The sequence below is a fragment of the Pinus tabuliformis genome, chromosome J (genome assembly GCF_031772625.1).
Source record: "Pinus tabuliformis cultivar Carrire ecotype Pingquan chromosome J, CPIR1, whole genome shotgun sequence".
In the NCBI taxonomy this organism is placed as follows: Eukaryota; Viridiplantae; Streptophyta; class Pinopsida; order Pinales; family Pinaceae; genus Pinus; species Pinus tabuliformis.
The window spans coordinates 455,057,346-455,082,273 of NC_142295.1; the positions used below are offsets into that span (position 1 = coordinate 455,057,346).

Below are 24,928 nucleotides of genomic sequence, written 5' to 3' on the forward strand. Positions count from 1 at the left end.
CTTTGACCATTCAACAATGATTCTGAATAATCAATGAACAGAATCATACATTGAAATTACAAGAACTCCTTGCTGAATGAAGTCCTCAAGAGACTTGCATTGAGTTTTGCCTTGGAGAGGTCTGTTCTGTTACTTTTGAACTGACAGTTACAAATCTGATTGAGCCACAGGTTACTTAATACTGATTCATAGTCCTTATTGGCACTTGATCCGAATATCTCCTGCCACGCTTTAGAACCCAAGCAATGCTTATCATAGATCAAATCAAGATGTGCCAAGGTATTTCTTAGCCACAATTTTAAACTTCAGAACGTGCTATCACTTGACGGATTACCAGATTTCTGAGATAGGACAAACTTTGCTCTGCCCTCAAGATTTCGATACTTGCCATATAGTGATTATTACGTAGTGCAGAACTTTCACTTATTTTACTTGTCAAACAAGATTCTCAAGAGAAAAGTCTGTTCACAAATATCTTCAGGCCAACTTCTTTCAATGATGATACAGTAGGTCTCAAGATAAGATACAGGACTGCTTTTTCTGAGACTGAAAGAGGATCAACAGCTCCTGTCAACAAGCAACATCATCCTTTTGATAATATCGGTATCGGGAAAATATCGGCGAGGGTCCAGAAAATATCTTATCGGCAATATCGGCAAAATATCAGCAAATATCGGCAAGCATAAAAAATGCATAATATATTCATTTTTTTCAGATTTTTAAACATATAAAGCAATAACAACATGAAATAAACACACTGGCACATAAATATGAAGAAAACACTGATATATATGATGTCAAATAGAAATGATATATCAAAGGCGATACCAAATCCTGTTGATCCTTGATAATTGTCCATTCAAGGACTCAAATGTGGAGAACCAATACAAAATAACATCACATATATAAAAGTATCTCATCATCATGAGTTATATGTAGCATAACAAATAAAACTAGCAGCGATCTATCTGAAATCACTGCCCTCTCCCCCTTTTACAGGAAAACATGATGGGCTGTTTGCCAGGCCTGCCCCTAGTAGTAGAAGGCCCTAACCCTGCCTCTGCACCTAATGTCAAATAATGAGTGCTAAGTATGGGGCTATGCTCTCCTATATCTATAGCAGATGGTGTTGATGTTGATGCTCCCGCAGTGTCCTCCTCCTCCTCCTCCTGCTCCTCTAAGTGTTGCTGCTCCTCTGACTCCGAGTCCTCCTCTTGCTGCCCCTGCTCTAATGGATCATCTGCCACTGGCTCTAACCATGAAGGTGACTCCTCCAATATGGGCTCCTCAGACTCCACCCTCCACGGAGACAATACATCAATATTGTCTAAGGAAATGGCATCTGGATCCATTGGTGATTCTATTTGCCTCACTCGAAGTCGGATGTTGTAATGCACATACACCAAATCGTTGAGGCGTGCGAACTCCAACCTGTGAGAGTGTCAAAAAAAGTAATGAGTCTTGACTCTTGACACTTGAAGGTCATAAATTAAAAATTAAAAATAACAATAAGTGTAATTGCTCAATTGAAGGCTTGAGCTCAATGTTATACCTGTTGTGCTTTTTGGTGTGTATTTTCTCAAATACACTCCAATTGCACTCACACCCTGAAGAGCTACATGTTTGACTCAAGATTCGTATGGCCAATTTTTGCAAATTTGGTGCCCTTGCACCATAGCTTCGCCACCAAATATCTACAACAAAATAATGAAATAAAAAATTCAAAAACTTAAAACATAATTAAACTTTCAAATAAAAGTTACATAATTGAATTTAAAAAAAATAGAATTATAAATTTATAAGTAAGGAAATTCTAAATTGAAAATTCTAATTTCTAATGAGTGATGACTTGTCACTTACGTGGCATGAAGAGGGTCCTTTCCCTAATAGCATCATCAAAGCCAAATAGGCCAACACAATCCCGATAAGACTGTATCTCGCGATTGATTTTGCTACGAAGCTCAGGATCAAGTACCTTCCTCTGAATACAGGAATGGAGCCCTTCCATCACCTCACCATCAAAATCAAAGTTGCATTTGTATGAAAATGCGGGGTTGAGGAAGAGTGTTGCTGCATGAATGGGTCAATGAAGCATCCCTGTCCACCGACTATCGATCACATCCCATAACATCATCTGCCTATCAAGGCCAACAGAACCCTTGTCTGCATAATAGGAACGAATGACCTCCTTGGCCCTATCCATGCCCTCATACAAATAAGGCATTGCAGGCTTCTCTCCATCCACCAATCTAAGAACCTTTACTATAGGTTCGCTAACTGCACATGCTTCTTCTACTCCATGCCAAAATGTCTCAGAGTACACCATTTTTGCAATGGCTTTCCCGTCATGTCTCCTGTTGTATCTACAATTACGCCAAGCATCAGACACAAACATTTGCTTCAACTCGAACTGACATCAAAGCAAAGACTGAAGAGTAATAAAGGTTGTGGCAAAACATGTGATGGCAGGACGCCGCAACTCCTTGTTTCTAGTGAACCTCCTCATGAGGCTAAGAACAAAAGCATGGTTATAAATAAACTTGGGGATGCTCCTAGCCATATCAACCGCCTCCTTGATGAAGGAGAGTTTCCCCATATCCTCAAGCAACAAATTGAGACAATGTGCTGCACACGGAGTCCAGAACAATGTGGGATGCCTCTCCATAAGCATTTTTCCGGCAGACACATAATTAGCTGCATTGTCTGTTATGACTTGCACCACATTCTGCACACCAATCTCTCGAATGAACCCATCTAACAACTCACATATCGTTGTTGCATCTTTGATATGTTTTGATGCATCCAACGATTTAATAAACATGGTACCTTTAGGACAATGTACCAAGAAATTTAGAAGGGTCCTACCCTTCCTATCTGTCCAACCATCAGACATCACTGTGCATCCAGTGACTTCCCATGTCTTTTTCAACTCCGCCAATCTAGAGTTGATGTCCTGCTTTTCTGCTTGAAGAATTGGCCCCCGCAACTCCTCATATGTGGCACTTTTGTACCCTAGGCCCACAACAGCAATAGCATCACACATTGGCTGCCCAAATGGATTGGTTTTGGTGATGCTGAGAGGTAAGTCACTCCAGAAAATACACCTCCCCATGACTCTATCTGCTTCTTGCTTCTCCTCCTTTTTAACAAGCGATTTTATGCCAGGTTGTGCTCCAGGTCCTGTTCGTGGAACAAAAAATGATGACCTCGCAGTGGCATTAACAGTAGCCTGTGATGGTGTGCCAGATGTGGAGCCCCTCCCACTAGGGCCACTACCCTCAACATCAAAATCAAGAGAAGATATCCCAAAAGATCTACCTGCACGTTTAGCTTTGTTTCTTTCTGCCTCTTCCTTTTTTTTGTCCTTTTCATCAATTGCCTCGAGCTTTTTGTATAAGCTCCGGACTAGACACTATACAAACCCCAACATCATGTCCACTGAGTCTAGCAAGATGGTATTTCAGTCGTGTAATCCCATCTGTCATCCTGGTCCCACACAATTTGCATGTAAGATATGCACGATCTGTCCCACCATCAGGGCTCCCATACTCCCAAAATGGGTCTAAGGCTTTTGGCATATTTGTATTTTGTAGTGGGCTAACTCAAAAGGAAACCTAGGGCACCAAAAAAAAATTGGACTTAGTAACTTAATAAGTAATACAAAATTACAAATAACCACATCATTTTACAAAACAGTTTTAACTTTTTTTGCTACATTATTTGCAAATTTGAAATTTTGCAATGGGCATGAAAAAGAGAGCAGACTTAAAAGGGCAGTGAGCTTGTATCATGCAATAATTGCCACTTTAACCAAAGATGCCAAGCAATGAAAGAGCCTAACAATGCAAATGATATGCCAAGGAAATGAGGTGACTGTATATTACTTATTATATCACTGTAACGTAATTATACCACTGCTGTAGGTGCATTATCAGACCTCGGTATTCAACAAACAGTCTTCCAAAATTCACTTGTATGACACCAGTGTTTCAGACAAGGTTCCTTATGAATTAGATTTATTTCTTCAATAATTTATAGAGACTTTAGAAGCCAAATTTTACCATTGTTAACTTATTACCAGAGATCCAAATCATTCATATTAAACGCTGAAACTAGCATGTCAATCCTAAAAATTTATGAAAAAAATGCTAAATAGTGACTAACAAATGAATGCAAATGATTTCTCAATATATTATGGTGACTGTTAATTAGTTTTCTGGCCACTGTTTAGATGTATTATACCACTGTAAACAATGTTTCTCGAAGCTGCAAGTGAAACAGTGAGGAAGAGAGAGGGATAAGGAGGCAAACTTAAAACCCTTGCATTTGGTCATGGGCATGAAAATCTTTTGAATTGCAAAAAAAAATCAAGCAAAATGATTGTATGGAAATAGGAAAGCAAGAACAATCCTAAAACTAACAAAAAATTCATTAAAATAGGGGTTTATTGTCAACATACCTGTTAATGGAAGAAATGAAATTGTCTCACTGTTCTTGAAGCTTATATCAATGAAATCTTCATTGTTGGTGGCGATAATAGCTATGGAACACTCAAACCCTCCTTGGCAGCAACCACATAGCTCTCCCCTTCCTTCTCCAGCAATTAGAAATGAAAATGATATGAAAAAAACCAAAATCGGATTTTTATGGGCCGCGCGGAAATTTTTTGCCTATCACCAGGCGATTTTTCGATCGTTGCGCGATAGTTTCCAAAATATCGGCGATATTTTGTTGGCGATATTTCGGCTCGCCGAAAGTATCGCAATATTTCCGAATATCGCCGAAATATCGGCGATATTATCAACACTGATAAAAAGAATAATCTGTAATAATGATATAGAGAAGGCCCAACGCTGATATAGTTATGACCTAAGAAACCAGATTCCCTGAAAAGGGGCCACGTGTTCAAATCCCGCGAATCGGACACGATTCGTTGGGGATGCGAATCCTAGAAGGGGACACGTCGTGTCCTAACGGGACACGTACAAATACCGTATGTGTCCCGTTAGGACACAACGTGTCCGGATTCTGGGATTCGAATCCCCTAAAATGAATCCCACGGGCATAAAAAAGGCGTTGTTCTTTATGTTTTTTACCATTTCTCTCTCACTTTTGCATACTTTGAGCTGTGGGCAAGGAGCTAAGGGTGTGGAGCGTTCGGCAAGGAGATACAAGCACCAGGTAAGTGCATTTCATCTCTATTTTTTTGCGTTTCTATTACAGCAGTTTGTATATGATTTTTTTTTACAAATTTGTGCATGTTTTGTTCCTTTTTTTTTGCAGTATTCATGGCTCAATCAAGAGCAGTAGTTAGGGTGCAAAGGAAGGGGAAGAATGTCTCCATTGGAGATGCCCCTCCTCCCCCAATATCATCAGAGTCTGCTGCAAGTAATGTTGAGGGAAGAGGAGGACCTAAAGACAGCATTGAGAAATATCCCTTGTGGAAATATGTCACAAGAGAGGATGGGACAAGCACCAAGGGGAAGGGAGGAGGCAATGTGCAATGGAGATGCAACTTTTGCCACATTTCTTTCAAAAGCACATATTACCATGTGAAAGGCTATTTGTTGGCTTTACCAGGTTGTGGAATTGGAGCTTGTAAAACTGTTCCTTTACAAAAGAGGAAAGAAATGGAAAAGGAGTTCACTATTGGTATGGAAAATGTGGCTGCAAAATCAAGAAAACCCAAGAATGAAGACCCCTTCCATTTTTGAGGAAAGGCACCACCAAATTTCCATTTGAGAGTTCTATTGGGGGACAAGAAGCAAAAAGAAGAGCAATTACACCTAGTTCAATGGACAAGATTTTTCAAAAAGAGAAACGGGAAGAGCTTGATCTCACCATTGCCTTTTTTTTCTATCAAAACTTCATATCATTTAATGTTGCACGCTCACCTCTATTTATTGAGATGTGTCGAGCTCTAACTCACAGGTCTCCATCATGGTATGTGTCTCCTGGTTCAGAGAAGCTTAGAACCACATTGTTAACAAAGGCAAAAAAAGAGATGCAAAAAATGCTTGAGCCTATTGTAGCATCATGGCCAACATCTGGGGTTAGCATTGTTTCTGATGGATGGACAGATCCAGCATGACACCCAATGATCAACTTCATGGTGTCTTCCTTGAATGGTCCAGTTTTCTTGAAAGCAGTGGATACACTTGGAGAATACAAGGATGCACAATTTATGGGTGACTTATTTATTAAAGTTATTGAAGATGTAGGTGTTGATTCTTGTGTGCAAATCATTACAGATAATGCACCTGTTCGCAAGGCTGCTGGCATGATTGTGGAAGCTAAATATCCACAAGTGTTTTGGACACCTTGCATTGTCCATTCATTTAACTTAGCACTGAAATCCATTGCTTTTAATGTGCTTTGGATTGGTAACATTATTGAGGATGCACGACATATCCGTAACGTTGTGCAAAATCATATGAATGCCCTCACTATCTACAAGGAGCACAACAATCTATCATTGTTGAAGATTGTTGATACACGGTTTGCCTCTTCATTCATGATGTTGAAGAGGTTGAGGGAGGTCAAGACTGCTCTTGGGGCCATGGTTATTTCTGAGTTTTGGTCTTTTTGGAAAAAGACAGATCAACTAGCCTCTAAAAGAGTGAAGGACACAGTGCTAGATGATGCTTGGTGGGAAAGGGTAGATCTAATTATTCAGATCATGGACCCTATCATTTCTTTGCTTCGATTTGCAAATACATACAAACCCATCCTATGAGAGGTTTATGAGGGATGGGATTCCATGAGTGAGTCTGTGAGGAGCATTATTCTACAGAGTGAGTGCCCCGAGTATGAGACATCACCAGAGGCCTTCTGTGGTACTATACAGGATATTCTTGTCAGCAGATGGGACAAGAATTGCACACCTTTACATTGTTTGGCTCACTCATTGAACCCAAAATACTACAGCCATGAGTGGCTAAATGGTGGACCTTCCCGCAGATTCCCTCCTCACATGGATGGTGAAATCTTACAGGGGAGGAAAGATGCATTCAGGTGGGTTTTCCAAGACAAAGCATCCCTTGATGAGGTGGAGGATGCCTTTGCAGAGTTTTCCACTGGCACTGGTTGATTTGCAGGATATGATGTGATTAGAGATAGGAGGGCTAAGAAGCCCTATTCTTGGTGGGCAAATCATGGGGCAACAAGCCCTCCTCTTCAGCAGTTAGCCATGAGGCTCCTCTCTCAGGTGACTTCATCCTCTTGTTGCAAGAGGAATTAGAGCACATATGGGAATTTGTATAGTGTGAAGAAGAGCAGGCTGGAGCAGTCCAGGGCAGAGACAATGGTGTATGTGCACACCAACCTTCGTCTTATTTACAGGCAGAGGGAAGAGTGGTTGAGGGGAAAGACAAAGATATGGGATGTCTTTCCTGATGATATGGGTCTGGACAGCAGTGTTGAGTTGGCATTGGCCAACATGGATCTCAATGATCTAGTGCTAGAGCTTGTTAGATTTGATCCAGTTTTTAATATATATATATATATATATATATTTTTAATAAAATAATATATAATGAATCCTACATGCCCTGTTCCGGGGGGTCAACGTGTCCGAATCCAACTCTCGAATCCCCGTATCCTACAAATCACAAATCCCCGTGTCAAGTGACTTAGGTTCTGACTTATGACCTTTTATCCACAATTAATGATTGTCAAGAATACATGAGATTCGGTCTGGCAAGAGATGTGTCCATTTCTTCTTTGTTGGAAGACTAAATAATGATAATGATTGGATGCTCACAGATGTTTCCGGCTTGTAATGTCATGCCATAGAATTAATTATGCCAGTCAGTGATTAATGTAATGCATGCATTCAATGCTGACTATGAACTACACAGGTGTGTCAATAGCCATAATGATGAATACTTAATATTTGATGGCATTCATGAGTTACACACTTTTAAGAATGGAATTTGGAAAACTGAGGCCACAAGTGTATGTTTGATTCGAACCTAGAACACAAGGATCAGCTCTAGCTTAAACTTTCTTGCCCAGATTTCGATAAAATTAAGCCAATCTGAAGAATTGCACAGGTTGGCTTAATTCTCTTATTACAGGAACGTATAAATATATATACATACTGTAAATAATCCTGAGTGATTGCACTTATATCTCCAGCGAATTCTAGATAAGAGCAAGCAAAAATATCATTGTGGCAATGGTACGACTTGTGCTTAGACAGATTTCTGCTTCTCTTGACATGGCCCTTTAAATCGATACTTCAAAAGTGAATGGCTTCAAGAATTTTAAGTTTCCAGGGAGTCCATTCCTACTAATGTGACTTCTCTGATCTAATATGAATATTACTAATAGACATAGCTTGTCACATTACTCGGACATTAGACATAAGCACTGCAAAATAGCCTTAAGAGCATAGTCTAGAGATGATATCACATAGTGAGCGTAGTTGAAGTACTGAGATCCTTGTAGCAATAATATGATTGTGCCTTCCAAATGGCAAATACTATGATTGAGCAATGAGCTGTGTACAGTGAGCGAGAAACTTTCTAGAGAACAAGACCATACCAGAAGGCCGAATTTTCTATGGTAAAGTATTGAAGTCTGCATCTTTACTGAGCATAGCCCTTCAACTACAGTGATGCTCAATAAATGTGCTCCAAGAGGAATTTCTTATAACGCAAGAGAACAGATATGAATTCCTGGGGAGAGATAGAAGGCCTTTTCTCTAGTTCTGAGACGAAGGATAAGAATTTGTATTACACATCAGACCTTTGTATCTTTGTTTGGCATATCACAGTCCAAATAAGAGAGGTTTTCTCGCACCACTGTTTAGCCAAGAAACTTGCATGACTGTTATCGTATTTCTCATCACAGTCAACAGAAGTGTCACCATAAGAAGTATCTCAGAACATAACCAAACAGAAGCCACCAGAATCTCTGTAGAAGAAGAATACAGATCACAGTAGACTCTTAGAGAGGTAACTCAGGCTACCATAGCTTGCCTTAATTCTCCACTGAAACTCACATCATTCCCTCAGAGATATGACCATAATAAACTTGCATTTGCCTCAGTCAGAAAGCTAATTAAGCTCAGGAATGTAGCCACAGATAACTGTCAATAAACCTTTTGAGATTGCTCTTTACTCTTGGGCTTGCCTTCTCCTGGCTCTGATACCATGATAATTTGAGTTAACATGTTCTTTGCTTAAGACAGTTACTTCATTAGCCCACAATTAACTTTATTAATCCATTAGAAATCATATTCACCATTAAGATATGAAAATAACTGATGAAAGAACATTAAAGCTAAAAGCAGAAGACAAGCCAAGAACACAACGATATGGCACAAGCCAGGGAAAATCCCCAAGATGGGGAAAACCCTTGATCAATTCTTCTTATTATCAATATCAAATGCTCAACAGAGTGTTATGTAAAAAACTAGTTAATTTTAGGTTATTATTTAATTTTAGGTTTAGTTAGATGAAAGGGCACGATCATAAGATCATGCCCTTTCCCAAAGGATGCCCATGGCGGTATATAAGCCAGGCAACCCATTGTAAACAATCATCATCTGTCAATTAATCAATAATACATATTTATTTATATACATTTTTCTGCGTATCAGAAGATTTTTACTCCATTGGTATCAGAGCGAGTCGCTTCTGGGCTCATGACAGCACAACTAACGGCTCTCTGACTACTCACAACACCGTTGTTTGCTACCGTCCATTGGTTAATCCACTGTCCGTCGCATCTGCTACCGTCCATTGCGTTAAATCCACTGTCCGTCGCATCTGCACACCATCCACTTGCTGTTGCCTGTCTGACTGTTTTTCCATGTCATCCACTGACCATATACCCGCACATTGTGTCCCTGCGTCTCTTGTTGCCTCCCTATCTGCATCATCCACCCTGCGTCCATCATCAGTTAACCCTCACGTTGTTCCGCACTAATTCCACGCATTATACATCACCTGTTCACATTCACCAGCAAACCGTAGCCATCCGTTATCTTGTTCACATTCACCAGCAAACCGTAGCCATCCGCTATCAACTGCAGTGATAAACTGCGGTGATATTTGCAATTTTTTTTAAAACAGTCAACGGGCCGGGAGCAAACGTAACTGTACACGGGTAACGAACGCCAAGAGTCAACGGGTTCCGTCAGCCATCGTGACGGTTCGGTAGTAATATACAATATATATAATATATAGCTATACCATTAATTCATATATATGTTATATATATATATATATATATTACATAACTTGTCCAATTATATTATATTATATATAACATATATATATCTAATTATATTTTATATATAAACATTTATATAACGTTAATTTATATATATATATATATATATATATATATACACATATATAATTATATTTTATGTTATATATAATACATAATTTAATTTAGTTATAAGTTATATATATATAAAAAGTTAATTTAATTAATTAAAATTATTTTAATTAATTAAAAAGTTATATATATATATATATATATATATATATATATATATATATTTAATTAATTAAAATTATTTTAATTAATTAAAAAGTTATATATATATATATATATATATATATATATTTAATTAATTAAAAGTTATATATATATATATATATGTTAATTTAATTAATTAAATTTATTTTAATTAATTAAAATTTATGTATAAAATTTATTTTAGCTAATAAAAAAAAAAAAGAAAAATATTTTCACTGGCAAATAAATACATGCCCCCGCAAACCCACTCAATGTCGACAATGACAATGGCGGATTTCCAAAAAAAATTGTTGGATGCAGAGCATAAGATAAATAGCAACCACGATGAGATCAATAAAAGACTAAATGAATTCGAGCTCAAGCTTGGGGAGCAAGCGGACAAAATCAAAAATCTTCAAGATACGACAAATCGAATAGAGATAAAGATGGAAAGTCAACATGTCCAAACAGAAGTAAACATCAGAGATGCCTTAACAATGCTGAGACTTCTATGTAAAAGGTCGAATTGTACACCCGAAGAGCTATTAAAAGAAAGTGAAGAGAATCAAGAACACCTCTCATCAGATTCAACAAAGTCAACAGATTCTCATGAAAAGGTTGAATCCCCAAGAAAATCAGCGACACCCCACCAAGAAGCAAGTAACACGGCCTTTACAAACAAGCAACTTTGGGATACCCTTACTAATCAACACCCTTTTTTTGCTCAACCATTAGCCACATACCAAAAGAGGGCAAAGGTTGAGATGCCTAAATTCGATGGAAACGAAAAAAACAATGTTGCATGGATAAATAAAGCAGAAGAATACTTTGAGATATATGACATCACTGACGATGACGAAAAGCTCAGACATGCATCCATGAAAATGGAGGGAGAAGCATATAACTGGTATATGTGGTGGAAAAAGACAACACATGTCATTAGCTGGAGGAAATTTAAAGATGCATTCTTCAAAAGATTCCAAGGTGTAAAGGAAGAAGAGTTCTTTTCAAAACTCATCAAACTACGACAAAAAGGAAGTGTCGACGAATACACTCAAGAATGGGAGACCTTAGTAACACGAGTACCGGGGTTATCAGAATCTCGTCTAATTCAGTCATACATCTCGGGACTCAAAACCCATTTACAAGCAGAACTTGAGATGCATGATATTACATCTATAGAAGTAGCAAGACGAAAAGCAAAAACAGCCGAAAAGAAATCTGAACCAATATTTTGGTCAAAAGCAGAAAAAGCTTATGCAAGACGAAGGATACCCCAGTATGTGGACTCCAATAATACAAGATATGTTCCACCACATCGTCGTGAAGATGAAAAGTCTAATGTGGAAATACAAAGGATAAAAGAGGGAAAATGTAAACGCTGTGGTGAGAAATGGGACTCCAAACATAGATGTGCTAAAGGAAAAGAAGCAAAGAACCTATATAATTGTGAAGCAACCAATGATTCAAACAGTGAAGATTATGACATAGAAGACACAGAAGACGCCCCAGAATTCTCACCAGAATTAGATGACGGAAGTATTCCACAAGTGTCATTATCAGCTATGACAGTGATATCACAACCTCAGACTTTAAAGTTAAAAGGACACATAAAGAAGAACAACATAGTGGTTCTCATCGACTCTGGAAGCACACACAATTTTTTAGATGCAACCGTGGCAAAGAGACTCAATATCTTTTCATTTCCCTTACCAAACATGAAAGTGATGGTAGCTAATGGTAAGAAGATTGAAAAGGTAGGGAAATGCCATAAGGTCAATTTGCAGATTCAAGACTTTAATCTAGAGTCTCCATTCTTCACAGTACCGTTAGGAGGAGTAGATGTAGTCTTAGGTATCCAATGGTTACGAACTTTAGGTACTTATGCCGCCAACCATCAAGTACAATTTATAAAATTCAAATGAGGAGGTCAGAAGTACAAACTACACGGATTCCAAGCACCAGAAAATCAAGTTGTATCATCATCTCAGATGATGAAGCTGAGTCGAAGAAGAGCACCTGCTTATGCAATACAATGCCACCAATTAGAAATGTTATCTGCAAATATGACCAGAGAAGAGTCACCAGAGATACAAGATCTGATTCGGAAGCATGAAAAAGTATTTCAAGACCTACCTATGAAGATGCCACCTAATAGGGAAATTGAGCATACAATAGAAGTCAAGGCAAGATCAGACCCCGTCAACATCAAGCCATACCGATATTCACATCACCAAAAAACGGAAATTGAGAGATTAATCCAAGATCTTTTAAAGTGTGTGACTTTCATCATCTTGGAGTATCTGATCAAGTGGAAGAACTTACCTGAAGAGAACGCTTCTTTGGAGAATGAAGCATTTTGTCAACAACATCCGTCGTTACATGTGCTTTGAGGACAAAGCATTCTTTCGAGAGGAAGGCAATGTTGTGTAAAAAACTAGTTAATTTTAGGTTATTATTTAATTTTAGGTTTAGTTAGACGAAAGGGCACGATCATAAGATCATGCCCTTTCCCAAAGGATGCCCATGGCGGTATATAAGCCAGGCAACCCATTGTAAACAATCATCATCTGTCAATTAATCAATAATACATATTTATATATATACATTTTTCTGCGTAACAGAAGATTTTTACTCCACAGAGAGAGAGTACAACAATAGATAGACTAGCTAACTCACTGTACAAAACAGACCTAAAGATTACTGCCAGGTTTGGGTTCCTATTGGTGACTGAGAAACCTTTTTTCCAGTGAGCTGCACCCTTTGTTGTCCTTTCCAAGACATTCAACAGTGATCTAAGACTGTGCTCCCTCTTCAAGGCTCCCCACAACAGTCCTGTACTCACATCAACAAGAATCTGCTCAAGATCTAGAGTTAAACTTTCTGTTTATATAGCGGCCCACTCTCCTTGATAGCGGCCGAGGTAAAGAGCTCGGATTAGGTCATGCATCCCTTCTATACGTGTCTCCATACTGCCTGCTGAGGTAGCCTTTCCTGCGGCCCAAACCAGAATGCAAAATATGCACAATGAGACCCCAAAAACTCACCTTACAATCAGCGTCCTGACCTGTGGCTTTCTTCAGAGAATGTGTATAGATTCTAACCCAGAAAACATCGCTTTCTTCAGAGAATGTGTATAGATTCTAACCCAGAAAACATCACCCAGAATTTTCCTCAAGCCTTCAGCAAGCTGTCTGCTTCTAATTCAGACTTGTGGGAGACCAATGTGCCAAAGAACAGACCCAACAACATGTCCTCCTGCTTCTCTAAGCTGCGGGTTCTCAAGAGATGAACAAACTCCTTTTTGATGATGTCTAATGAGGATGAGGGATCCCTATATATATAACAATTTGTCCTTATGGAGGTGAAGCTGACGTTAACACTTGGAGGCAAAATTTGAATTTCAAATTGTCAATTTTCCCACCTTAATAAGGTTATGTCTTGTGGAATTTATTTTAAATAAATAAATATTTTTCCTTATCCAATTTTGGTGATATTTAGGTCAAGTTTGGTCCTGTCGAAAAGAGGAATTCAATGCCACAATTATCTTCCTCAAAGGAGCTGTCCAAAGTGGAATTTGGCCCTAGTTGCCAATTTTAACAAACTAGCTATTAGAAAAAAATTTATAAAAGGCTAACCTCTCCTCTAGTATTTGTTATTGTATCTGAGATCATTTTATGCTATGCAGTGAAAAACAATTTTGGAAAATACTCTCATGTATTGGATTGATGTAAAATTCCCTTCCAGTCTATTTTCAAGTTTCAACAATTTTCTGAGTTTGTATTTAAAACTTTCACTGATGTCTTTTGTTGTACACTGCTGTAGGTGTTTTCTCACAATTTCAAATTCAGAAAATACACAGAAAATGACATGCACCCAAAATAAAGCCACCAAGAGTTCAAACTTATATATTCTAAGCTCAGAAATTTATATAGGACTGACATATGATTTTTGTCATAGAAAGAAAGCAAATAGAACAGCTCCTTTTTGTATTGACTATGCAAATGTATTGGAAACAATTGGATCAGAAGAACCTGGGTACAATGGAAAATTGGATGAAGTGCATGAGCTCCTCAGCTATATACATATACTCAGAATTTTCTCTTCTATGTACAGCACATTAGAACGTCCCAAAACTGAAGATACAACCACTTAACAAGGCTGGAATGGTTCCCTCACAGCGCTGCCTTCAACTATGGAGCCAAACTACTTCTGCATACATATTAAGGATTCAGATTTTAGAGTGAGAACTCGTCTATCTCAGGCATATAGTATATACGCCCAGAAAGTGATATGGCAGAACCCCCATCCTCATACTCAGAGTAAATTGATTTCTGCACCCACTGAACTTGTCCTGGTTGATAAAGGAAACTCAGTTCAGCTAATACACTGAAAACTCGGCCTTAAAGATGTAGACTTTGACCCAGTCAGGGAATGAGTAACTCGCTCTTCCCGAAAAGATGGAACTCGTGCTACTATGGCCAGAGCTCGTCCATGTTTATTCATCAAACTCGTCCTCTATCTCAGATGGTTTGAATGGCAGAATGAGAGGAATACAATCTTCTAACGGCAGTGCTTTAGATTCAGACCTGGGCTTGAATCTTTGGGTCCCACAATTTTGTCTTCAACTCAGATCAGCTAATACACTGAAAACTCGGCCTTAAAGATGTAGACTCTGACCCAGTCAGGGAATGAGTAACTCGCTCTTCCCAAAAAGATGGAACTCATGCTACTATGGCCAGAGCTCGTCCGTGTTTATTCATCAAACTCGTCCTCTATCTCAGATGGTTCGAATGGCAGAATGAGAGGAATACGATCTTCTAACAGCAGTGCTTTAGATTCAGACCTGGCCTTGAATCTTTGGGTCCCACAATTTTGTCTTCAACTTGAAAGATGATAAATGAATAATAATAAATCAGAGATTTAACTGATAACATCTCTTCTAACTCAAAACCTTTGTGAATCAAATTCTCTTTTGAATTCCAACAGTAAAATTTGAGTGATTCCACTCTTTGAACCAGTTAGAGTGTATAGTTTCAACACTAAAATCAGCGATGGTGGCTAGGGTTTCCAAACCCTAAGTTTCTCCTTCAAAACTCTCTCAAAGAGTTTTTTTTCTCAAAAACTCAAATCACGAATGAGGAGAGTCTCCTCATTTTTTCTCTTTTATAAACTTAGGCCACTTTTGCCATCATTTTACCCTTTTAACTTTTATAGTCACTTTATAAAGTTAAAAGTGACTTTTCACTTGCATAAAGAATGTCCCCTTTTCACCCCTTAGACTTTTATAATGTTTCTTTAGGCAAATTAAGTCCCCTTATTAAATTTTCCCCCACTTTAGCCTACAGGAACCACATTAGGCTAGCGGAATCCGTCATAACCTTCCTATTGACCACTCAAGTGTCAACTACCCCATGAGCAGAGTACAGTTCAGAGTAGTCAAAATTTTTCAGACTTATCATCATCAGGCAGCATCTAGTCTTCAGTTGTAATCCAAATTCTGCAGCCCTGTGGGCCATTATGTAAAAATGATTCTAGTATGTTTATAAAGCCATGTAAAACATCTAGGTAGCCTAAGATTTTTGCTAGAGAGTTTCACTCTAGGGAGTTTTTTCCTTAGCTAATTATTTGTGTTTTTCAACACTTAATAATTAGTAGAGTTTTTCTCCCAAATATACCCCAAAGCTAGAGTGGGGCTTGATGGTGAAGTCTTAGGTGAGTCCTAGTGTATAGATTCAATGTAAATTATCATACTAGATCATGTCTAAAGTGTCACAAAATTTGGTTGTCTAGAGGTCATTTTTTAATTGTCAAAATTCCCCTTCTGAATGGGATTTCTATGTAATATTTGATGTAAAGATGTAAAAAGTGTTGTTTATAGAAATTATAGGGGGTATGAGTACTTAAAATTACACCTCAACTCAACCTCCCAAACTCAAGCCTTTTTTGGTTGACAAGTTGGAGGAGGTTCCCTCTGTTGAGATCTCCCACTCTGACCTTGCAGACGACATTCAAAAATTCGCTGAAAGGGCCATCATCTGCAGATTCAATGGGCTCTGGCCTCGCTCAAAGGATCTTTATGACTGGATCAATGACAACTGGACTCACCACTGCAAGGTTTATTTCTGTGCAAAGGGATATTTTATAGTTCTGTTCGACAATCCCAAGCACTACGAAAAGGCCTTAGAAGAAGGCCCTTGGTTCATGGGTTCAGCAGGACTCTTCTTAACTCCATGGTTCCCAGATTTTGACCCAGCTTCTGCAGTCATCACTAAAGCCCCTGTCTGGATCAGACTTCCAAATTTTCCAGTACACCTGTGGCACACAGCAGTATACAGGCAAATAGGCAACACCTTGGGCAGCTTTTTAATGGGAGATTACTGGAGGGAACAGCAAGGTCTCTATACATATGCTAGAATATGTGTGGAGCTAGATTTAAGCAAGGGACTGCCAGAGCAAATCAATCTCAAGATCAATGACACTGTTTGGACCCAGATCCTAGATTACGAAAACACTGCCTTCCGATGCCGTCATTGTCACCTAACAGGGCACCTGCAGAACTCCTGCCCATCGCTGACTGCAAGAACGAAAAAAGGCAACTTCGCAAAATCCAAACCCAAGCGTTGGACCCCCTGTTCTCCGCCGCCAGCAGGGAGCTCTGACTCCCCAAGCTCGGAGGATGAGGAAAGCGATTCAGAACCGGACCAGGCGCCTCAGCCGATGGATCCGTCCACAGATACTCAGGGGCACACCTCTGTCACAGCAATCTCCCAGAAACGCGCCCATGAGACTTCCTCCTCTGAATCAGAAAAGGAGATCCCGAAGATAGAGAATTCCAGTCTTCAAGTTGTTTTAGCTCATACTCCCCATGATGGCTGGACAAAAGTCAATAAAAAGAAAGGGAAAAAACCAATGTTCCACCAAGGTTCCGGGACGAGGGGGCGAGGGAGCGAGGGGGCGCGGGAGCGGCCTATGCAGAAGCTCCCTACCATTTTTTAGGAAACGTGGGGGAGCGTCAGGGTCTTAAAAATTTATAAATATAAAATATAATTTATTAATTGTGTCCACTATGACAATTTGGTTTGAATTGAAAAGTTGCAAAGCATGATCATTGATATGAATATCATTTGACATTATCCAAATTTATAATATCATATAAAATAATAAATTTAAAATTCTAATTCAGCTTGGTCAAATTCTAATTTAGATTTTGGTCAGACAGAGGGAGAGCTTCAGCTTGATAAGGTAGCCACTGAATTTTGTGAAAAGGTAAATGAACAGATCAGGAACACTGCATTGGCAGTAGAAGGGGCAATTACAATGGGTTGTCCAGCTGTATTGGATCCAACAGCTAGAAAGTTTGTTATATTATATATAATATAGACAGTACACCATATGCTAAAAGAAGAGTTTTAGTTCCAGGAGAGATGAGAAGATCACATGAAAGAGTTTCTGACAGGTTACTATCAAATGACATTGACTGCAGGATGACCATCTGCAAACCAACTTGGGTGACCAACGATGGCATGGATAATTTGTCTACCTTATTAGAGCAATGCCATGCAGTTCAAACTTCAAACTAGCAGTGTATTTCAGGGGTGAAAATAATTTTCAGACCTGAGAATTCAAGCTGAGCAACTGTGGTCTGTGTAAATTTTGTAACTGTATAAATTCATATATAACGACAGTTCCTGAGATTTCTTGTTGCCCATAGTATTTTGTCATGCTTGCAGTAAACACATGTTAGTCTATAGTCCACCCAATTATTTCCCACATGACATAGGTGCTGCTTCCATAGTTTGTATGTCAAATGTCATGCAAATTAAAAACACAAACTGAATGTCTCATATTCTTTGCCTGTCACTCCAGTTATCTCCCCACTGTAATCCAGCCATCACTTGAGAAAAAAAGGAGAAGTTATAAAAGGGAAAATTCATGTATGTGCTATATGGTCCAACAAATTTCCATTACACTGACCCTCTAAAATAACGCTTGTTGAAACCAAAAGACAGCACAAGACGTTATCCCCATACAGAACATGAGTAGCTTTGTACCACTTTAGGTCTATTAAATCATAAACTATAAGCAAGGCCATTTTTTTGGGAGCGTGGGGAAACGTCCCCTCAGGGAAGGGAAACGTTTCCCTGGCACGTCCCCCTGAGTTTCCTCCATTTTGGGAGCATGGGGAAACGTCCCCTACTCGTCCCCAAGTCCCCGAAGCGCGGGGGAGCGAGGAAACTAGACCCCTAAGGGGGGGGGCGAGTCCCCGTGGAACACTGGAAAAAACATTGTGTTGAAGTTTCTGCCCTTGTGGGGTAAAAGTCAGTTAGTCAGTCTTTGCTCTCAAGTTATTTGATGTACCTCCGAGATTGAATCTCTTTTTCTCCGAGACCGAGGTTGATGGTTTCATCATTTCCGGTCTGCCGGTCTCTTGTTTCTCTTGATTGTACTATATTTTACTCAATAGAATTAGTCTAAATTCAGAGAAAAAATAAATAAATAAATAAAAAAAATAAAAAATAAAAATTACACCTCAACTCTTAAACTTTCTATCTAGAGTCTAGACACACTTTATGGGTGAAAAATATGTTTAAACCCCTCTAGAGTAATTATTTTTATTTTCTGGCAAAAAATGGCAAAATAATTAGTTGGAAATTGGTCAAAAAAATAAAATGAGAGAAAATAAAATTATCTCCAAGTCAAAAATTTTGATGAGGAATTTCCCAAAAAAGGAATCAAACCAAAAAATGAGAAAAGTCTTATTTCCAAGGCAGAAAAATCCCACAAGAAATTCGTTGGGCCAGAAGAAAAACATTTCTCAAGGAAAATCGAATTTTTTGGTCCAGGTAGTTATCTTGAATGAGAAAATTCTGAGGAAAATATATTTGAAGATATTGCAGTGGTCCAAATCCACTCCAGAGTCAAAGACTGGTCCATCTAGCTCATCCATCAAAGCCAACGAATATTTTTCCTCTAGATATGTGCAGCAGCATCAAGGGATCGAATTTGTTGGAAGCATCTAGCCATGGATCAAGTCAAGCTAGTCGTTTTTTCCACTTGAGGGTTCTAGCTCTCTCATTTTCTATATAAGGAAGCTCTTGCTCCTCATTGTACTAATCATAAAATTTGTAATCGAGCTATAAGTCAAACTTTGTTGGTCTGTAATACTTTTCTGGAATAATAAAGAAGTCTTTGGGGTCAATTCATGGTGGTGTTCCTCTTCTATTTTCTATGGTAAATTATTTTTGAATATTGTTCCTAATGTTGTGGTTTTATTTTAATAATTGTTATTTCACTAGCCAATTGTGGATTAAATGTTTGCACAGGTATCTTGCATTATTTCTTGGGTTAGATTTAGAAAAGCATTTTTGAATTTAATCGATTTAGCAGGTATCTCTAGATCTTTTATTTCATTGTGTTATCTAAACCCTCATGATCTAATAATTTTATCTTAAGTGTGTAGAGATCATTTGTGGTTCAGATTTTGGGCATTAGGGGAAGTCTTTGGTTGGACCATCCATAGGAATTGAAGAGCCTACCTTGTTTGGTTTCAAAGACTTATCTAACGAATTATTTTGCAGGGTTTCTTAGCTACTGCTCACCTAAAATTATTTATCTCACTTATTTCTCTCTATCTATTTGTGCTTTAATTGAATAGATCTGCTATTGAGGTCATTATCTGTTAATCAAGGAACTCTTATTCCTTCAGCTAGTTATTGTAAATTTGTAAATAGATCTTGTATATATTTTTCTTTTAACCCTTGTATATAATTTTGTTCATCTTGTATATATCGACTTGGATTTTTTCTTCTTTGATTCCTTGCAGATCTTAAGAGAAGGACAAGGGTTTTCCTTTTGATTTTATTTTGCAAGTGGATTTGTCTCAAAACTCAAAGGGAAATCGATTTCTTGAAGGCTAAACCCTCACCTAGCATAGACAGCTAGGGTTTCAGTGCAACAAATCATTTTGTGAGAGTCGTCTAGCTTTCAAACCCTCTCTCTTAGGTCCACAAGCATATAGGCCTCTCTAGCCTCTTCAAAAGAAGGATTTTAATTTAAAATTTTGGTTTTGTCGCTTGTAGAATTTTATTGAGCATCCTTAGCCTAGCTGCAAGCCCTTTAGGACCTGCTATTGCATTTGGTGTCAAGTGACTAACCCTTGGAATTTTTTGCAGAGAAAATCTCTATTTTCGAAGGGTTTCTCTATCAAATCTTTTGGCTAGAGGTTAGCCTTTGAAAGCTAGTCTTTTGAGTTTATTTTTGGGAGAAATTCGCAATCTTTGGGAGGCATCCTTCTCCTAGCCGAGGGCTCAAGGGGGGCCATAAACCCTTCTCTAATCTGAACCTTATTTGCTTGGAGGGTTACTGAAATTTTTTAAGAGGTTAAAGGCTTAAAAAAAATTGCAAATTCATCACATAAATTTTACAAAATTTATTTGAAATCTCTAGCCTTTCTCCTTGCAAGGCGATGAGCTTTTGAAAGTTATTTTCATCAACACCGTGGGCTATTTGAGGCTTAGAACAAGTCGTTTGAGGAGTTTGCTATCAAAGTTTCATTATATATTGGCTTGTGGCTTCTTCTTTGATCCATTGGAGCTTGAGGAGAGATTTGTTATTGTAACATTCTATTCATTTTTGTAAATCTCCTCAAGATTTGAAGAACCCTTCTCATTGTCGAAAGGGTTTCTTTTTCTTTTGTAATATTAATAATAAAAGTGATCTTGTTCTTGAAGGGAGCTTGGGATTCAATCCCATGGTATCCCCCTCTTTACTTAAAAGGGAGGATCCCTCATTTTCTTAGTTGAGTTTCCTTTTGCATTACTAATTTTTCTTCTTACTCTCATTTGATTAGTTGGGGTTTCATTGTCATCATAGCCTAGATCTAATCTCTTGAATTGCATTTCTTTTTTCCAATCTTCTAATTGCTCGTCACTAATTTGGCTATTCGATCTATTTGCAATTTGAGGAATCATCTGTCTTAAAGTCATTTGCATTCTAGATTTGAAGTAGTCTTTCTATTATCTTCTTGTTAGAAATCTTATCTGCCATCATTTACTTGTGCTTTCATCATATAATTCTCACTTGTCTCAACTGTTATAATATAATATGAGTGAAGAACATCTTAAGCAGCACTATTAACTAAATGCATTTGAGCTATTTTTTTAACATTTGGATCTAATTGTCATTTCTATTGTTTCATTGAGTAATCTTAAATTTGCTTCATTGAATCATTGTTGTAAGCTAATAATATGGTGCTTTAAGTGATTATCATAAACCTCGAATATAAGTGGATTGACATTTCCTTTATTGAAGCATCTTGTTACAATTGAATCTCATTGAAGCATTTGCATTTGCATCTTAGATCTAGACTTGCATCCTTAAAATTTACCTCCAAGCATAAGCTTGGTTGATAGAAAGTTTAGGACAACCTTCTCCATTATTCAATTTAAGAAGCTTGACCCTTAAACAACAGTTAAAACAAGTGACCTTGCAGTTCTCTTGTGGCTGAGTCCCTTGTAGGAACAGAGGCACTTGGGTTGCTAGAAGCCCTGGGTAGGTATTGTTAATGAGGCCTTAGCCTCCTTCCCCAGCACTTCTCCCAACAACCTTGTTCTAAGACAAGTTTTGACAATTGAGGAGAAGGCATTCACCTTAGTTTAGGCATATAATTAAAATTAATCAAGATCATGTATCTCACATAGATAGATATTGCCTTCATCTTACATTTTCTTTCAATTGGTTATCTGTAATTGGAATTGTGAGCTCATTATGTTTCTTGCAGGTTGTAGTTGTCAATTTCAAGCTTATTGTCTCTTGAATATCATTTTTACCTTAAGTACAAGTTTTATTTCCTTGCAAGTTGTACTTGAAAATATTATTGCTCATATTTCTAGTTGCTTTAAATCTCTTGATCTCTTGTACTAACTTTGTCTTGCAGCATTTCCTATCTTATAACTTGAAACATCATTTTTTATTTGCAAGTATCATAATCTATATTTGAGTGTGGCATGTTGAAATATGTAACTAGGTTCGGTCTTCATAATGACATACATAATCATGATTTTATGTATTTAATGAAAAGAGAAAAATAAAGTTATTATTGTTATTCTTGAGGCATGGATTTCATGCTCAAGGGAAATTTATTTTTAGGTCAAGCACCCATTGAATGCTTTGTCATAAAGTCAACTTAACTATTATCATATATTGAAGACCCATTTGGGCATGTTACATATTGTAAAGAAAAAATATTTGAGTCAAACGACCCTCCAAGACCTCGTCATGGTGCAAAGATCAAGTTGGCCTACATGAAGGGACAAATCGGCCTAAAGATAGCAATTTGTACCCTTCACAAGCCTATAAATAAGAAGAAACTCAACCTCATTTGGACACTCATTCAAGCAAGTTCGATCTTCTCAAGATTGAAGCTGGAAAAGGACCAACAAAAAGGAGAAGAACTAGATCGAAGTTTTTGGGCCTCTCTCTGTCTCTCGTGTTAGGGTTTCTACATTTGTTGGACAAAAGAATTTGTTGGGCAGGTCGAAGTTGCAGAAGAGTTTGTTGGGCAAGTTGAAGTTGCAAAAGAATTTGTTGGGCAGGTCAAAGTTCCAGAAGAATCTGTTGGGTAAGTCGAAATTGCGAAAGTTGTTGGAAGCAATTTTTTACTTGGTCTTGGAGGGTCTTGGAGGGTCTTGGTCAAGGATCGTAGGTCTTGGAATTCGTCAATTGAAGTTCTATAAAAAGAGAAGAATTCTTGTGGGTTTTCCTCTTAGTAGGAGAGGTTTTGGCCCTAGTTTATCGCCTACATCTTGTGTCTTATTGTCTCAATGATTTTATTGTTTGGTAGTTGTTTGATGATAAAGAACACTAATAATAATCAAGTGTAAGAAGAAGCTAATCAAGTTAAGTAAAAATACATCACAAGCAGTAATCAAAGTACGAGAAATCACCTAATCTAGCTACTCCTAGATTTCTCAACAAGGCATTGGTCTCTCATTTTTCATCTCATTAAGTGTCATATTGATATAATTAAATCCATCTTTCAATATTTACATTACTCATTAATGTTGATTTTTGAGTAGCTTGGGAGGTACTCCATGTTGATTTTTGGGTAGCATCGGATGTGCTCTAGCTCCAAAATTTTGTGGAGGGACTAGAACACATGAGATCTCCAAGACTCAAAAATCATTTGGAGAAATTCTAGCCGGAGTGCATGTTATTCAAATAATTAATTATTTTTAATGATGCCTAAGTTAAAACTTAGGAAATTAAAATAATTAAAGTGAATTAATGTAAATATGGGTGAGAAGCTTCTTGGTGATGAGGATCAAGTCTAATTTAATCTTAGCCATTGATTAGAGATTAGATCACGACCATTGATTTCTCAACAGGAAAAGTATAAAGGAAGGCTTGGGGTCAGTTGGATAATACACACAGTGAGAGCAACACTTGAGCTAGATCGAAATTATGGGGCATGGTTTGCTGAGAATTTTGGAATAAGCTTCTAAAGCAGAGGGGTAGTTCGGCAACAGGACTTTCGCCCAAGGCCGAGAATACATAACAGAGAGGCAACACAGCACTAGGGAGAGACAGCGCAGCTCCAGGAGGGTGACGCAGAGGCTGGAGAGCTAACGCAGTCACATAGAGGCAACACTGGGTTTTTGTGAGGCAGATTGAGCATTAATTCAGCAAATTGATTTCTGAGTCAGGAAGGCTCACCGGGAGGGTGATGCAGCTCCTAGAGGAGGTGACACACACTAGGAGCAACCAGCATTGCACAGCACTGGGGACAGCGCCGTCACCTGTGGAGTTTGTTCATCCAGTTGTTTGATCTGCCAAAATATCTGTCTCCGAATAGAGGTACTTCTGCCAGGTTTATTCTCTTTTGGGTGAGCCGGATTTGGCACCCTAGTTGTATTCAAAAATCTGCATAATAAGAAAACCCTTATATCTACTACACCAGTTTTCCCACATTGGGTTTTTCGGGGGACGTTAAGTCCAAAAATAAGTGTGACCTTTGTGTGGTTGCCTCATTTATTTTTCAGTACTTGATATGTATATTGGTGTATGTTGCAATGTATTTGCATTAATATTTTCTAAATATTTCTAAAAATAACTTGTTAAAATGAAAAACACAAGTAGGTAATGCAAATCAGTTTACTGCAATAGGATTTCTAATTTGTTAGATTCAGAAATTTTCACATGGTATCAGAGCGATCGCAGATCAAGGAGGACTGAAGCCATCAGCGAAAGGATAGAGGAAAAATCTGTGTGTGAAGAGAGTTGTCCCGAGAGACAGTGCAGTTTTAGGCCAAGACAGTAGAGGAGAGGTAAGACGGTCACCAAGGAAGACTCACGCAGAGCCTGCATCAACCTGATTGGGTGACATTGTCGCTGCAAAGGGCAGCACAGTGGTTACTGGGCCAATGCAGAGACTGTTGAGTCTCGGTTTTCC

At 38.2% G+C, this 24,928-nt stretch overlaps 2 protein-coding genes across 3 annotated transcripts in view; both read right to left on the reverse strand.

The window, feature by feature from the left end:
* Positions 1-24,928, reverse strand: part of LOC149227777 (2-methoxy-6-polyprenyl-1,4-benzoquinol methylase, mitochondrial-like) — a 227,203-nt gene that overhangs the window by 37,847 nt on the left and 164,428 nt on the right. The window lies entirely within an intron of this gene.
* On the reverse strand, positions 839-1,690 carry LOC149227778 (uncharacterized). The gene is made up of 2 exons (XM_089375557.1): positions 1,553-1,690; positions 839-1,431 (listed from the first exon to the last, which is right to left on the reverse strand). Exon 2 carries the CDS (start codon positions 1,350-1,352, stop codon positions 975-977), a length of 378 nt encoding a protein of 125 aa, XP_089231683.1. The 5' UTR covers positions 1,353-1,431; positions 1,553-1,690; the 3' UTR covers positions 839-974.